This window comes from Olea europaea, unplaced genomic scaffold (genome assembly GCF_002742605.1).
Source record: "Olea europaea var. sylvestris unplaced genomic scaffold, O_europaea_v1 scaffold3089, whole genome shotgun sequence".
Lineage (NCBI taxonomy): Eukaryota > Viridiplantae > Streptophyta > Magnoliopsida > Lamiales > Oleaceae > Olea > Olea europaea.
In genome coordinates this window covers 5,194-22,709 of record NW_019249625.1, presented here as the reverse complement: position 1 = coordinate 22,709, position 17,516 = coordinate 5,194, and the positions used below count along the sequence as shown (strand labels likewise).

The 17,516-nt window shown below is 33.3% G+C and overlaps 1 protein-coding gene across 1 annotated transcript; it reads left to right on the top strand.

Moving 5' to 3' along the window:
• The first annotated feature begins 7,281 nt into the window (after nt 1–7,281).
• Nucleotides 7,282–17,510, top strand: LOC111385096 (protein POLLEN DEFECTIVE IN GUIDANCE 1). Its single transcript, XM_023009462.1, has 11 exons — nt 7,282–8,061; nt 9,980–10,131; nt 10,529–10,632; nt 11,696–11,784; nt 11,908–11,981; nt 13,014–13,164; nt 13,249–13,416; nt 16,308–16,405; nt 16,500–16,622; nt 16,746–16,811; nt 17,155–17,510. Exons 1-11 carry the CDS (start codon nt 7,416–7,418, stop codon nt 17,356–17,358), a joined length of 1,875 nt encoding a protein of 624 aa, XP_022865230.1. The 5' UTR covers nt 7,282–7,415; the 3' UTR covers nt 17,359–17,510.
• Nucleotides 17,511–17,516: the final 6 nt, after the last annotated feature.

Sequence of the window (17,516 nt, the reverse complement as noted above, 5' to 3'; positions counted from 1 at the left end):
ATGAGTTGATAGCTCAGTGAGTGGAGAAGTTCGAAAATAATTATACTTTTTTATTTTTACATTTTTATCGAAAATCGAGTTCATATCATTGATAACTCGCAAGATAACATCATATAATTATAGCCAAAACGTGAGACACTCACATAACGTGGTAAAATATCATCTCAAGTCATGATATAAATATAAGCTGGTAATCATGCTATAATCTCATCATATCAAATGTACTGAAAAATTCACCAAAAATGTACCCTCTGATTAAAATCTATAATCTGTCCCTTGGGCTAAGAACTTTCGCCACGGGCCTTCGGCCTCTCCGTGAACGAAAGTCGGTTTCAAAGATATCTCATAATCAATTCTAGAACACGGTCAAGGCCCCTCAGTGAACTATATGTATACGGTCGAGACCCCTTCTCCTCGATCCAAGACCCCTTAGTGTAGTATAAAACACGGTCAAGACTCCTCAATGAACTAGAAGAAATATATAATCACGGATACTTTTCCGGTCGATCTTAATATCACGTCTCACATACCAAACAAATCTCAATATCACATGTTTCATATACCAAGTCACAAATGTACAATAAATAATTCCGGAAATTCCACATGTATTATAATAAAAGAGATTTTCATAATAATCATGTAATTCGAACACATAATTGCATATAATTGCACATATTTTGATAATATACTTAATTTATAAATACTTTAAAAATATTTATATTTTTCCACTCACAGTACTATGTTCGCAAAATCAATCCGGTTGGTAAGCTGTTCCGATGATAGTATCGTCGCCTGAAATACGATATAATTTTTAAATAAATAATTAATTATTTTAAATAATTTCAATAATTAAATAGGCGATACCCAAATTTAATCATTTCACGTTTAAGCGATTCCCATAGTCTCTTTAATCACTAAAACTAATTTTTCTTTCATTTTACTAAATTTCATAGTTTATTATACTTAACCCATTCAATAAAATTTAATTTAACCTAACAATCTAACAACTATAAAATCAAACATAACCTTTCAATAAGTAACTTTTTACTTACCTTTAACTTTGAAGAATTCCGGCCTAATAGTAGAAGAACTTATTTCTAAACATGTTGGCGAATTTTTTTTATTTTTTTCTTCTTCTTCTTCTTCCTTTTTTTCCCTCTTTTTCCTTCATTTTTCTCCCTGCTCTCGTTTTCTCTCAATGTTTGTTGTCTGTGTGTGTTTTTGGTGGGACAAATGGATTTTGGATTGTGTGTATATATATACACCACCTGACCCTTTTTTTTCCATAGCTTGACATTTTTGACCAATATTATATATATATTTTGACTTGTTTTAAATTAGGTATTACAGTCTTCATGTACCATCCGCACTTCACACGCTATGAACTTGTTCGTGGGACTCTACCGTGTGTGTAAGATTTGGGAAGGCTGTCACATGTTGATGGGGTGACTTTGAACATGAATTGACCATATTTTTGTAGACCTTGACCCAAAAGTTCCCCCAATATTAAATGTTCATAGCTTAATGTTTTTCTTCGAGGCTTATTTAACTCGAGCAATTAAACCTGCAGGATCTCTTAAAATCTGGTGCCTATAGTCAACTAACTTGGGTTAACCGGCCTAAAGCTCACTACAGGGGTCATCCTAGTCGCCTAATGGAGAAAAACCTGCACTTAAGATGAAAAATTATGAGTTGGAAAAATGAAAGAAATATAAAAATATGATGAACTGAAATACTTTGAAAAATTGAAAAACAAATAATCTCATAGTAAGGGGGAGATAAGTAAAAATAATAAGTATAGGTCATACTACACGTTACATGGTTTAATTTTCATTAGTAGGAGAACATACTTATTAGCAGTGACTGACATGTCCCTTCTCACAAAATTAAGGTTTGGAGTCCTGCTTGCGTTGGATCAATGACACTTTACACACATGAGTCACTTATATTATTACTCCATTCTGGACTGAACTAAGTATGTGGGGAGTTATACTACTTGTTGATTTTGCTTTTGCATACTATCAATTGCATTTTTTATAATTATGTGTTATAATTACACATACTAATTATGTGTTATGTCTCTTCAATATTTGTGACAAAAAGTGGGAGAGAAATGTGTAACTGAGGGGGAAAAATAATAATAATAATAATGATAGAGCATACACATAGGAGAGCGACTGTATATGCATGCACATGATGTCATTGATTATTATCATTTGCATTGCATTGTTATGTCTGGGGGTCATTGGGGAGAGACATAGATACATTTACCTATTGCATAAAAACATGAAAACTTGCAGTAAGGGAGAGCATTACATTGCATTCCATATCACATCTATCTGTTTGAGTTTTGATATTTAGTAGTGTTGGTGTTTTGATTGGCATCAATATCACGTCTCAAATTATTATGTTGATTTGTGATTAAGAGCTTTAATTAATTTTAATATTTCCTGTATTACGTGCTTTTACATTGGGTATATTAGTTTGTGGATTTCAGGAAACATGTACACGAAGGAATGCGAGAGTCAATGATTGGGTTTATTCGGTATTTTAATTTTTGGTTGTCAAATCCTGACTTATTTTTGTCTTAACTTCATTTGTAGAGTTTTGTCACATAATGTCAAAGGGGGAGTTTGTTAGGTCTAAATGTGTAATTGGCGATTCTGTGGACAAAGGACTAAATTATAAATTTGTAAAAGTCAGGGACTCAATTGTACAATGTTATAAAAGTCAGGGACTTAGGGTGAAATTTAGCAAAGCTAGATGGTAGGGACTAGGGTTTGAGTGTTAGGTCAAAATCAAGAACACGGCGCCAGAGGTTCGCTAACTGTTCGCCCTGCCACCACTCAAGCGAGAAGAAGCAGAATGGACGTCGCTCGCTCTTCGTCGGGATTTCGCTCGAACGAAGTACTGTCGCTCACTTTTCGCTCGAGCGACAGTGTTATATGAAAAATCGTATTTTCAATTTTTGGAAAGTTTGACACGGCCTAAAACTCCAAATTGCCCCAACTATAAATAAAAAGGCCGTGAACAACAAACGCAGGAACTGGACAAGAACATGAGGTTCTTGGAATTTCACTTGGTGATACAAATCAGCTAAAAACTAGGAGGCTGTATTGGACAGCAGATGAGCTGCTGGAGGTAGATCGGGAAGCTAGCAGGAGACTAGTAGTATCTAAAGCTGTAGATCGTGAGATTGGAACAGCGGGTTTCACTGGGTACGGAGTTTGACAGAACTTGTACTTGCTGAATTGATATAGTCGAACTTACTGGCTTGATTCCGGAGTTTTACCCACGTTGGGGTTTCTCCGTCATCATATCGTGAGTTGTGTTTTGTATTATTTTATTTACTTTAAGCAAATCGGCAGTTCAACATAGGAATTAACTGGACTGTATATTTAATCACCTAGACAATTAATTAAAGTGACATGTTGCTTTGATTAATCAATTCCGCAATGAGGTCGAATAGTAAATTGATTGGAACGTAAACTTGGTAATAACTAAAACTTGAATTTGATGAAGCATAACGTTCTTCGTGGATTTCCAAGTGGTTGTAGAACGTTCCCTGAACTTTCAGTGTTTAAGTTATCTTCGTGGAAGCACAACGTTGCAATATACTGGCTTCATCATATTTTGGAGGCGTTTTTGAGTATTTGGTGCATAAACTGGTAAAGGTTGTTCAAGACTCTACAACCTCCTCCTTTTTCTTCTACTAATTTCTTGTGATTTGTGGATTCTTACGGTGCTGTTTAGAAATATCTTATCTACAATATTTAAAGAGGAAAAAAAGAAAGTTAAAAGAAATAGGTGAGTTCACAAACAAATTGCATTTCTCTTCTACTTTGCTACGATGAAACTCTACAACATTAAGTAAAACAAATTTTACGTTGAAACTTGAAACTGAAAATAAACTTGTTTGAGCCCCATTTCATTGTAAGAATGCATTTTGGAATAATAGATTAATTGATAGCTTATAGTTAAAAAATAAAGAAGAGTTTTAAATTTAGTGTAATATTATTTTATTGAAGAACGTGCAATTAAAAAAAGAAAAATATATTTTTAAAATAATAGAGATCAAGCAAGATATATTCTTTATTTACTTTTATTTTTCAATTTGGTTTTATTACAATCGTACAAAAAAATGCACTAATTTATAGCATAAAATTTTTAATAAATTTAAGTTCCACTGTTTTGTCTTGTATAGTACTATGTACTTGTGTTTGACTCATGTTTAGAAACACTTGAGAGCAACTTTCTATCCCACAAAAATTCACAAATACTCAACTTATACATCATTCATTTTTATTTATTTATAATTTAGTTTACAAATATACTAAGTATCAGTAATGTTATATGTTACTATTTTGTAAGGTGAAAGGTAATAAAAAATATTTAATAGAAAAATAAGGGGAAAATTTCATATATAAGAGATTATTAGATATTGTCACAAATCAAATAATAATTAATTTTTTTATGAAATAATTAATTAAAAACATATTTTATAAAAAATATATCAAGATCATAATTCTATACTATTTGGTCACAAATTATCGAATTAATTGATCACAAATTATTTTTTGATCATGAGTAAAAAAAATTATAAATCACAAATTATTCCACGATCACAAATAAAAAATTTTGTAGGTCACATTTTTATTTATTAGTCACAAATCAAAAAATTTATAGGTCTCAATTTATTTATCAATAACAAATCATAAATTTTATAAGTCAAGACTCAAATTTTTATGTAACATAATGTTTACTGATCACAAGTTATCGATCACATATTATTTATTGGTTACATATTACTTATTGATCACAACTTAATCAATTTATTGGTCATACCCCACCTCATGTCATCTTAACCACAACCACCACACCACCACCACTACCACTACACCAGCACCACGAACATTACTACCACCTTAGCACCGCAGCCAACATCACACCACCACCCCTACAAAAAATCAAATTCAAAATTATCAGTTACCACCACGACCACAACCAACATCATCAAGACCACCTCACCAGCACCACCACCACCACCTCCAGCACTAGCACCAACTACAAACACTGTCAGCATTTGCGAACCACCACCAACTACCCCAAAAAACTCCGACACCTAAAAACTTCAGATTTTACTCAAATAGTACAGCGGTTGCTACAACAACGGTGCCCACCACCACACCAACCATGATTTGCAACAACAAAATCACCATTTGACAAAGTAAAACTACAATGCAGAATTCAATAAAGACGTCCTTCATAATGTCCCTCATGGCAGTAATAGCCTCCATATTGATGGGCTAATCCCTTTAATGTCTGCTATAGACCACCCAATAGCTGTTTTATGTTCCCGTGGAACTCTTAGTAATTTCTGGTTTTTCAACTCGGTCATCTCATTTACAGTAATCACAAAGAGTGTAGATGACTTTCCTAAGTAATCATATTACTAATTTAAATTGTAATTAATTTGCCATTATTTTAATGCAACGTTCATATACATAAATGATCTTCTAAGCACCGGTATTTAACTTATTTAAGTACTCCAATATAGAACAATAAGCATTAAACTTAAATGGATATTAAACGAAATTAAATTACATTAAATGTTACAATATTAAATATATAAGGGTAGAATTGATATATATCTACATATATAAGGATAAATCTGGTATTTAAAAGTTTATATTCAATCCATACTTTTAATATATTGTAGATAGATGGTTACCTTAAATAGTTACCTTCCACAAAATTTAAAAATATACTAACTAGTATTGAACAGTGAAACTGTCAAATCACAAAATCGAACTGAAATTTCTTTTTTAAAATTGTTGGTTTGGGTCCATATAGATTTGTCAATGTTTTAATTTGAACAAAACCAAATTGCTTCAAAGTGAATTGATTTATGTTTCAATCTTTGCAAACTTTTTTAAATCGTCAAACGGTTTACAAAAAAAAAATAAAATTGAAAATGAATTAATTCAAATTCTAAACAAACCAATTAAAACTAAACACATTCTAATAAAAACTAAACCCTACAGTGATTCGTCCACATTCAGATGAGGGAGAATAATTGAATAATTCACAAAAAGTTATAAAACGTATTATTATAATAATCTTTATATTCATTTTCTTTTATTAGTTATTTTACATCGTTTAGCTATAATTAATGAATTTATGTACTATATTCTTATATTTGTAGAGAGAGTGAATTGCGTATTACAATTGTAGATGTTGCATCAATTAGTAACGACTAATATGTAAAAATGTTTTTATTATGTTGTTGCATTATAATGATTACAATAATAGCAATTTTATTTATAATATTTCTAATGATAATATTTTATGTTTAACGTGAAATTTTAGACTAATACTCATGATTTAACTTACTCGATATGTAATTTTTTTGGTTAAACCGTGATTTCAAATCGAACCAAACCAAGAAACGTGGTTTGATTTGATTTTGTTTAGAAATTGAAGTAGTGTAGGTTTGTTTGAAAAAAAATTCCAACTATTCTAAATGTTTGGTTCAAAAAATTGTCATAAATCGCTCAAACAGTATCGTGTTCACCCCTAACGTGGGATGAGAGAAAAGTTTGGTACGAGAACAAAATTATAGCAAATATGCATATCTGAAAAAGAGCTCAATCGAAAAATAAGTTAAACAAATTCTCAATATATATTTATATTTTAAATGTGTTTAAACCGTTATTATTTTATATATTTGAGCTTTAAAAAATTTTATTTAAAATTATTTTAGCAAGGTTAATCATTTTATTATATAGAGTTTGAGTGATAGTGTTTATTTGATTTTTTTTAAGGTGATTTCTTCAAAGAATTAAAAGTCGAAAAATTAATGAGAAATATGAGTAATATTGTTTTGAAGAACGTGGGTTAAAAATAAGCGTGGATAAAAGTGATTTTTAAATAATTATTTTTAAACAAGAAATTAATTGAGTTTTTCGATTTATCAAAATTTAGCCCTTGTTTGACAATCATTATTTTCAAAATTATTTTTGACATACTAATTTTCAATTATACCTTTACACAAAATATTCTGCATGTAAATTTCAATTTTTATTTTTATTTTTAACTACACACTCTTTTAAAAATCACTATTCAAAATTCTATTTTCTCATAATAATGATAGACAAACAGGGCATAGCAAGGTTTTATGTGCCCGGATCTTCATTTATTTTTTTTATGTAATAAAAAAAAATGTTCATCCAATGCAATAAAAGCAAGTAACAATGACCGGGAAACAACGTGGCACTTTTCTATTGGTTGAAGACACGTGATCTTCCTCCCTCGCCGTTTCGTGTTACAGGCCCCAACTTAACTTTCCCGTAGCACAATTCCACCGAAACAAGGCCTCCGCCTCCGCCCCGCCCCTCCGCTGAACACCGTCATCCATGGGGTCGAGATCCGAAGGACGCAATCTCTCCTTCAAAATACTCTCCGTCATGGAGAACGGCGACGTCTCGCCCACCACCACCTCCACTCTTTCCCGCTCCAACTCCGATCCACCTTCCCTCCAAAATGATGAGTCATCATCACCCACTCACAATAACCGCAAGAAAAAGAAGAGAAAAAACAAAAGAGGAACGATTTCAGCCTCTTCTCCTTTTTCCGAGAACTCCGAAACAAACCGGAAAATAAATTATAATATCCTTGGCGTTGAATATGGGAGTAGAGAATTTAGTTATACTGTGGTGCAGAAGGAGAGCGCCATCGAGAGTGTAGCGGAGAAAAGTGAGAATGATAGTGCAGTGAGTACTGCTACTGGAACGCCGCTTGTGGGCCCGCCTCTGTTTGGAGAGTTGAGGCAGAGGAATGTGAGTAGTGTGGTGAATGGAGGGGATGATGAAATGCCAATGTCATTAAGAATCGAGGAAAGTCGTAATGTTAATAGTGATAATAAGGCGAAGGAAGAAGTAGATGAGAATCAGAGTGTTCTTAAGGAAAGTAATTTGAATAAACGAACAGAGACGAATGGGAAGAAATTGGAGAAGGAAGAATCTTTGGATTGGAAGAAATTGATGTCTGAAGATCAAAATTGTAAGTGGATACTCACACTTAAATAAGTGAATTTCTCTATTTCTGTCTAATTTTCATGCAGGGATGGTTAATGCTTTTAAAAAGTGCCACAGTGCAAAGTGCTATAAAAAGTCTAACTATTGTTTTTAAATACAATCAATACTAGACTAGGTGTGCAGCTCATAGGAGTCTAAAGATTTATACTTTTTGCAGTTGGAATACATATGATTCTCAAGTCATTGTAGAGGATCAATTTTTTGCGAAGTGATTTTTTTAGGTAATTATGTCAGATAATTAAGGAGGGAGGACTTGAGGATAATATAATGCATAGGATAGAGAGAGTTGGATATTGGAGAGTGTTGCATGTTTTCTATGTCATATGAAAATAAAGTTACAGTTGAGTTTTGCAAACAAAGCAGGATACTAAAGGGACAAAATGTCAATGAGATGTTACAACAGAAATGAAGATGTTATGGTGGATGTGTGGATATACGAAAGTATAAGATAAGAAATGATAATGCACGCCACCACTAACAGACACCAATTGAGGTTTAATTAAGGGGAGAGTGACTTAGGAAGTCGGAACATTTCGTGTGTAGAACTAAAGATGTTCTTGTTCTTAAGAGATGCAATCCTAGTAGAAAATGTAAGATAAAACCCAAATTAGTATGGCATGTTTTGGATGCCAATGATATGATTGTGTCGGATTTTCTAATAGATGTAGAGATGGACTAGATAGACTGACAGAAGGACACAGCCTATTCTAAATCTATGAGGATAAGGCTTTGTTGTTGATGAGAGGTTGCCCAAAATGTCTTTGTTAACCACTCAAATCATTATAATTATAAAAGTCACAAAAAAGGAAAAGTGTACGAAAATTGAGGAAAAAATACCTACAATGAACCTAATGAAATTGCTTTAAAATTTTCAAGTAGCTTAATGACTAATGTGGTTCTGAATAATTTGAGAGCAGCTATCTTGGTAAATGTTGGAAACATTACTTGACATTTTTATGGAAGATTAAATTTCTTTACTTAAAAGGACATGCATCCACAAATCATGCTCGTTAAGCAAGGATGGATCATGTGTTATTGATAAATTAGCACCATGATACAACCCATAAGGCTAAACATTACAAATCCTTTGTAGGTAGTTCTTCTCCCTGAGCAACAAGCGTGAGACCACTTCCAGGGAAGCAAGAATTATGCTACTTGTCGTTTTTATTCAGCTGCACTTATGTTTATTTGTTATTTTGAAAATTTGTTGAACAAAACTCATCTTGCTTTTTGGACAGCGCTTAATTGTTTTTCTACCCATGAAACTGACGTGCAATTTTTCCTTTCTTTTCTTTTAAAAACTTTTCTATTGTATAATTTAATGGTTGGCAGCAATGAGAGTTGAATCTCTGACACATTCTTATCTGTTAGATGTCCTCCTATCCTTTGGTGCTATAATTTTTGCTACTGTATATTGTAAAGGGAATAGGATTATGACTGTACCCCGGTTCCTACCCTTAAAAGAACTGTCATTTTAACCGATGTCCTTATAGTCTAGATCTTGTGTCTCCCTATGGAAAATTTTGATTATTTTCCATCCAGCCTTTTCCTCCCTTTTCACTTTGTCTTTCTAGATTGAGTACCATTAAAACCCAGTCCTACTAGGTTCTGTTGGCAACATTGAAGTGCTAGATGGCAGATGAATGACTTTTTTGCATTTATAGTGACGTCTGATGAACAACCTTTTTTAAATAAATAAAAAAAAAAACTTTTTGGCGTCTTCTGGAAACAAGTTCCTTATGCATAAACGTGATTATAACAGCACATATTCCAAATGTTTCATTGACTAATGGAGCATTAGGTGTACTAAGAGAGCTATTTTCCCTTTTCCTATCATTGTTTTGTTTCCTGCTCTTAGTTGTGTTGTCAATATCTTTTGACAGACTCGTTTCCTGTGGAGAAGTCCCCAGTGAAGTACTTCATGGAAGAAATGAATGCGGGCAATTCCTTAAGGAGCACCACCACTCCTGGCAATGATAAAGAGCGAGAACGAGTCTATGATACTATATTCCGCTTGCCATGGCGATGTGAACTGGTAAAGAATCTATCTTATCTTAAACTTGTATAGTATAAAACTTGAGACAACTCTATATATCATTCTCACAACATACATTTAGTCAGTTGATTGAATCTCTTTCTCGAACTACCTTGCACACTACTTCCGTTTTATGTTCTTTCAGTGTTGATATGTCGCCTTTCCGGTAGCCGCATTAATGTTATTGAATAAGACAAAATTATACCTCATTATTCATGCTTAGGAGGCAGCTTTTCTGGGCAAGGCCCTTCTCTTGATTTTTTGTCATTCTCTCCCGAGGGCCGGTATTAAGCTGTAGCTCTTCGTTATGGGGAATACTAGATATGATTACAATTACTATGTTAATTTTGGAGTATTTTCATCATTGGACTGTGAAAGATGAACATGCTTCTTGCAGCTGATAAACGTTGGATTCTTTGTCTGTTTGGATTCATTTCTGTCACTGTTGACCATCATGCCTGCAAGGATAATCACATATTTTTGGAAGCTTCTGAGAACCAGGTGAGTTCTATCTGCTTCTTATCATTTTGGTGTGGAAAAACAGAACATAGTCAATTCAATAGTGGTTTACTTATGTTAAGTATGTTTCACCCTAAACTTTGAATTGATGGACTTGAAAGGTTTGGCAGAAGATTGGATTTAATATCAATTTCCTGAAATTAGGAAATCCATGGAACTGTATAAATTTATTAGTGAGAATAAGCTTAACTTCCCAGTTAATTCACACCTTTCACACTAGTTATTCACCCTAAATCTCCTGAGTGACACGAGGGAGATTGAAGTGAAGACGGTAGATTATGCTGTACCTGATATCTTTATATGAGCATTGTAATCCTAGTGCTAGGTTGCCATGGTCTAGTTTTGTGTTTATTGTTCATTGAGCTATTTACACAATTTATTTAGATTCTTTATCCCAAATTTTTTTACCAGATAGGGGAACAGGGGTTTTAAGTTATTTTCACAAAGATAGAGTAAGAAACATACATCTATGTCATGAAACTGATTTCTGGATGTGCCTGTATATGGTTTATCAACTATTCTGCCCTAGGGGTGCTGTGAGAAAATAATCCATCATGTGCCAAGACCACATTGCGTGCTGGACATTTTAGATGGTAAAACTCAAATAAGAGTTCTTAGTTAAAGCCTCATAAAATTTGAAAAGTCAACTGAAGCTCCCAGGTAGATCTAAACTTTATCTGCACGAGCAGTACTTCTAGTTGAACCTTAAGGACTGTAGTGATGGATTATTTTTCCTTTATAGATAAAGGCGCAGTACATATCGCACCTTTATATGTTACCAGCATTCAAATTAATTGCCTTTTGAGGAGATCTTGTGTTTGAACCTCTGGGGACACGAAATTGGGGCCCAACCTCGTTGGACAGTATGTATAAAGGTGCAACACAGACCGAATATTGCAGGGACCATGTCAGGGCTTGATGGCTGAAACCCTTGGCCATAGTTGAGGGACATATTACATGCAGTATATTGGAGAAATGTGTTTTGATAAGTTATTTCTTAAGGTATCTTGCATAATACAAAGTAGTTTGACCACTTCTTTGGCAGGCAGTTCAAGAAGCTTTCATCAGCAGAGCTCTCTGATCTTGGCTGCTTAGTTGTCCTGGTTACTGGAGTTGCTCTATTACAACAAACAGGTTTAGTAAGGGGATTTGGCTCTTTTCAAAGAGTTCGTATGCTTTCCTTCAATAAACAATTATATGACATTATTTGCTTTAATTTTCCTCCTAACATATTTTTCATATAATTTTCTGGTTCAGATATTAGCTTAATTTATCATATGATCCGTGGTCAAGGAACAATTAAACTGTATGTGGTGTACAACGTGTTGGAGGTAGGTAATCTAGACCCACGAGAAAGCTTACTAAAAGTTCAATGTGCCATTGTATCAGGGACTTCTCATCATAAAATTTATTTTACTTAGGTTTTGTGATGTGTACTTTTCTATTAACAAAAAGACAATTTTGAATAGTTTTCATTGAAATAAAAATTAAGGGAAAAGTGCATTATACATTATGCTTGTAAGTCTGCACTTAGATTTATCCATTTGGATGTACTGACCATCTGAACCATAAGCTTCTTGATCTTTTCCTTGGGATTTTATTTACATTTCTTCTTTCCTAATTCCCTCCCCCCTCATATGCATACAATCTGGACCACAGAAACTTGATCCAAAACACTTCCAGCTCTACGGAAGACTAATATTCTTTTTTACCCCTTTTAATATTATTATTATGGACTTTTTTCTTTTTCTTGATCTCCTTTTAGCGTGCTATTTGTTAATATAAGCAAATATATGTTATAAGTCAAGTAATCAAATAGCCTGATTTATCTTCATCATTAATTCTTCTCTTGATTACATTTAGTAATAAATAAACTTTTTTATAGTTCAATTCATGTTTATAATTAGTCTTCAAAGCTTTGAAATCTTCTATAAATTATTGGAGAACAATTTTCTTTTGAAATTTTTGGGTAATGGAGAAAAAGATAAAGAAAATATCTGGATGGTTAATATAGTTGAAAAATGATTATGCATTTGAAAGGTGCAACTGCTAAAAATATGGGAAATCCTAAAAGAAACATTAATCACATGTTAAGTTACTTGAGAGCAACAATTTTCGTCTTCTCCCATGTCAGCACTCACATAGAGTTCAAGAAAATTTCTCTGTTGTTTTTCAGTTGTATTTTTACTTAGTAGACTGATGGCTGGTCATACATTATGTGTTCGACTATGTGAGTGTGATTCTCTAATATACTTTTAGTTTTTAACTTTTTGTTCTCTTTAACATGTCCTCAGATCTATAAATTTCTGCGCTTGTAACATGGTTTTAGGTATATAAGCTAATTTATGCCCTTTGGGTTACAGATATTTGATAAGCTGTTTCAAAGTTTTGGTGGTGATGTGATGCAAGCTCTATTTAATTCAGCAGCTGGACTCGCAACTAGTTCGCCGGAGAACATGCAATTCTGGCTTTGGCGATTTTTTTCAGATGAAGTGTTAGCAGTGGCTACTTCAAATATCCTTATCATGCAATTCCTAGCTTTGTCTGTATAAAAAATTATTTATTTTTGAACCATTGTAGTTCCTTAACTGTGAGCACTTGTTCATTCATTTGTCTTGTTAGCTCAGGCCATTACTTTGTCGACCTGTATCGTTGCACATAATAATGCACTCTTTGCTATGCTAGTTTCTAATAATTTTGCCGAGATAAAAAGCAACGTGTTTAAACGTTATAGCAAGGCCAACGTTCACAGTTTGGTATATCTTGGTGAGTTATATACCTCTTCTGAAAATTCTTTATAATGTCCCAATGCCTTGGCCATTATTTGCTTTGTTTTCTCATTTAATAGATTGGATGGTTAATTTGGCGCTACAGTTGATCTTTTTGTGCTTAATTGAGTACTTTTGTCTGTGCCATATTTCATGCAAACTTTTGAATGCCTAGATTTGATTTTGTTATTAAATTCATATAATGAAGTGGAATTAGAAATTGGCTGAATGAGGAATAGATCCTTCTGTCATTACCTATCAGGTACAGCCTTAAAAAGTGAATCAGCTTAATTGTTAAGGCTCTGAATCCATACTGTTATATCCTAAAATCCTTCCCACTATGAATTTTATCTAAACTCGAGTAGCTTCTAAACTCAACTCTGAAATTCCTTTCTCACTTTACTTTCTTGTGTGCTTGGCTCGAGTAATGGCGTCTTACTTTAGTGGCATTTGGTACTACACTAACTGTTATTGCACAATTCTTGTCATAGGTAAGCAATTTTCATGTTCCTTTGCTTATACAAATTAGTGCTTTGTGCTCTCTCATTTACACACGGGATTAGTCCCTTTTTTGGTTAAAAAAAAAAAAAAAAAAAAAAAAAAAGATGGAAACCAGAAATTTTTGTGTGGTCCACTGATTGCCCTTGCCCAGGTGTGCCTCCGCCCCTGTCCGTGTCTGTTGAAATCCCATCTCACTAGCTAATTTGCTAACTCTATTGAGTTAAACCAACCATAGACTGGAACAAAATAAAAAAACCCAATCTGCAAATATGATGAAAATATAACTTTTGTCAACTACCTTATTAATGAAAAATCATTAATTATACAATGACAAAAAGGAGTACTTTTACACTAATTTTTATTTTATTTTTACAAAAATATATGTTATTAAAGTGCTGGAATGAATTAGTTACAGAAAATATACCGATACATACATAAAAAGAAAGGAGGTAATTATCATAATAAATAAATATTGTTTTAACTATTTCCTTTGTTATTCTGAATTTAAAACTAGGATTTGAGATTTCGAAAAAACATTGGGATATAAGAGTTAATTTTTTCTCTTTGTGCAAAACCTTTGAACATACATTACATTATAAATGCACATTGACTCATCATAAGCCCACGCATATAGAGGGAGAAAGGAGAGGGATTACTAAAGAGAGATAAAATTGAATACATTTGGGAAAATATTTAAGGACTACCCCTTTTAATATTATTATTATGGACTTTTTTCTTTTTCTTGATCTCCTTTTAGCGTGCTATTTGTTAATATAAGCAAATATATGTTATAAGTCAAGTAATCAAATAGCCTGATTTATCTTCATCATTAATTCTTCTCTTGATTACATTTAGTAATAAATAAACTTTTTTATAGTTCAATTCATGTTTATAATTAGTCTTCAAAGCTTTGAAATCTTCTATAAATTATTGGAGAACAATTTTCTTTTGAAATTTTTGGGTAATGGAGAAAAAGATAAAGAAAATATCTGGATGGTTAATATAGTTGAAAAATGATTATGCATTTGAAAGGTGCAACTGCAAAAAATATGGGAAATCCTAAAAGAAACATTAATCACATGTTAAGTTACTTGAGAGCAACAATTTTCGTCTTCTCCCATGTCAGCACTCACATAGAGTTCAAGAAAATTTCTCTGTTGTTTTTCAGTTGTATTTTTACTTAGTAGACTGATGGCTGGTCATACATTATGTGTTCGACTATGTGAGTGTGATACTCTAATATACTTTTAGTTTTTAACTTTTTGTTCTCTTTAACATGTCCTCAGATCTATAAATTTCTGCGCTTGTAACATCGTTTTAGGTATATAAGCTAATTTATGCCCTTTGGGTTACAGATATTTGATAAGCTGTTTCAAAGTTTTGGTGGTGATGTGATGCAAGCTCTATTTAATTCAGCAGCTGGACTCGCAACTAGTTCGCCGGAGAACATGCAATTCTGGCTTTGGCGATTTTTTTCAGATGAATTGTTAGCAGTGGCTACTTCAAATATCCTTATCATGCAATTCCTAGCTTTGTCTGTATAAAAAATTATTTATTTTTGAACCATTGTAGTTCCTTAACTGTGAGCACTTGTTCATTCATTTGTCTTGTTAGCTCAGGCCATTACTTTGTCGACCTGTATCGTTGCACATAATAATGCACTCTTTGCTATGCTAGTTTCTAATAATTTTGCCGAGATAAAAAGCAACGTGTTTAAACGTTATAGCAAGGCCAACGTTCACAGTTTGGTATATCTTGGTGAGTTATATACCTCTTCTGAAAATTCTTTATAATGTCCCAATGCCTTGGCCATTATTTGCTTTGTTTTCTCATTTAATAGATTGGATGGTTAATTTGGCGCTACAGTTGATCTTTTTGTGCTTAATTGAGTACTTTTGTCTGTGCCATATTTCATGCAAACTTTTGAATGCCTAGATTTGATTTTGTTATTAAATTCATATAATGAAGTGGAATTAGAAATTGGCTGAATGAGGAATAGATCCTTCTGTCATTACCTATCAGGTACAGCCTTAAAAAGTGAATCAGCTTAATTGTTAAGGCTCTGAATCCATACTGTTATATCCTAAAATCCTTCCCACTATGAATTTTATCTAAACTCGAGTAGCTTCTAAACTCAACTCTGAAATTCCTTTCTCACTTTACTTTCTTGTGTACTTGGCTCGAGTAATGGCGTCTTACTTTAGTGGCATTTGGTACTACACTAACTGTTATTGCACAATTCTTGTCATAGGTAAGCAATTTTCATGTTCCTTTGCTTATACAAATTAGTGCTTTGTGCTCTCTCATTTACACACGGGATTAGTCCCTTTTTTGGTATGAGTTCCGGTGTATCTGACATTGATTCTTTACTCAAATTGCCATGAACAGATTCAGTCGAGCGGTTCCATATTTTGGCATTCATCTTGTCTGTTTTAGCTCAAAATATCCTTGAAGCTGAGGGTCCTTGGTTTGAAAGTTTTCTTTTTGTACGTAATGAACGGAAAATACATTACATATTTACTTGTACAAAGTAATTTGAATTCAACGACCTCATAATGTTCTTTTGTTCAAATCTTGCAGAATGCACTAGTTGTTTACTTGTGTGAAGTGATGATTGATGTAATAAAACACTCTTTCATTGCAAAGTTCAACGACATTAAGCCTATTGCGTTCTCTGAATTTCTAGAAGATCTCTGCAAACAGGTATGTCTGCAAATTGCTCATAGCAAGACTCTTAGTCCTGTGCAGATTAACTTGCTTCCTTTAGTACTTTACTGAAGTACTAAGAAATTGCAAAAATCTCATTTATAATTTTTTTTTGACCAGACACTGAATCAAACAGATAATGAGCAGAAAAACCTCACATTTGTTCCGTTAGCACCAGCTTGCGTGGTAAGCACAACTTGTAAATATTGCTAGTTTTATTTTAAAGCAGTTGCCCCAAGCTTGATTGTGGATATTGTAGAAGCTCCTTAAGAGCTTTTTTAGCTGTGCTTAACAAATCAAACTTATTTTGCTAAACAATTTCAAAGTCTCTGTATCCTTACAGAAGAAAGTTTCAACTTACTTTCTGGAAAAATAACTTTTTGAGCACAGTCATGCATGTTCTTAGTAGCTCAAAAAGTGTGAATTTTCTTATCTTTACTAGAAAGGTACGCTTAATACTGAAGTTTGATATTTGCATTGATAATTTTTTTGCGACTTTGATTTGAAATGAAGCTTGTGCTGTATTCAGGTAATACGAGTACTGAGTCCAGTTTATTCTGCTCATCTCCCTTACGGTCCGTGTCTGTGGTGGAGACTCTTTTGTATGTTTGTATTGTTTATGCCGACGTTCTTGATGCTCGCTAGTCTTAAGGTGATGATTGGCATGGGTCTTCAAAAACACGCAAGGTGGTATGTTGATAGGTGTCAGAAAAGGAAGCTCCATACCGACTAAGGTCATAGATGACTGAATAAGAACCTCAGCTCAGCTCCATTGAGAAGTCTAAATTCGCTTGATGGTTGGTCTGACTGCTGCTCACAAGTATTTGAGTTCAACAGAAAAGCACGACCTCGAGTGCTATGTTAAACCAACAGTGGGTGCTTATAATCATC

What these genes read in the sequence shown, in the direction of transcription:
- LOC111385096 (XM_023009462.1), top strand. Translation starts at nt 7,416, where the DNA reads ATGGGGTCGAGATCCGAAGGACGCAATCTCTCCTTCAAAATACTCTCC. An exon ending in TGCCATGGCGATGTGAACTG is followed by an intron (nt 10,132 to 10,528) that starts GTAAAGAATCTA and finishes TGCTTCTTGCAG; the next exon opens with CTGATAAACGTTGGATTCTT. An exon ending in TAGAAGATCTCTGCAAACAG is followed by an intron (nt 16,623 to 16,745) that starts GTATGTCTGCAA and finishes TTTTTTGACCAG; the next exon opens with ACACTGAATCAAACAGATAA.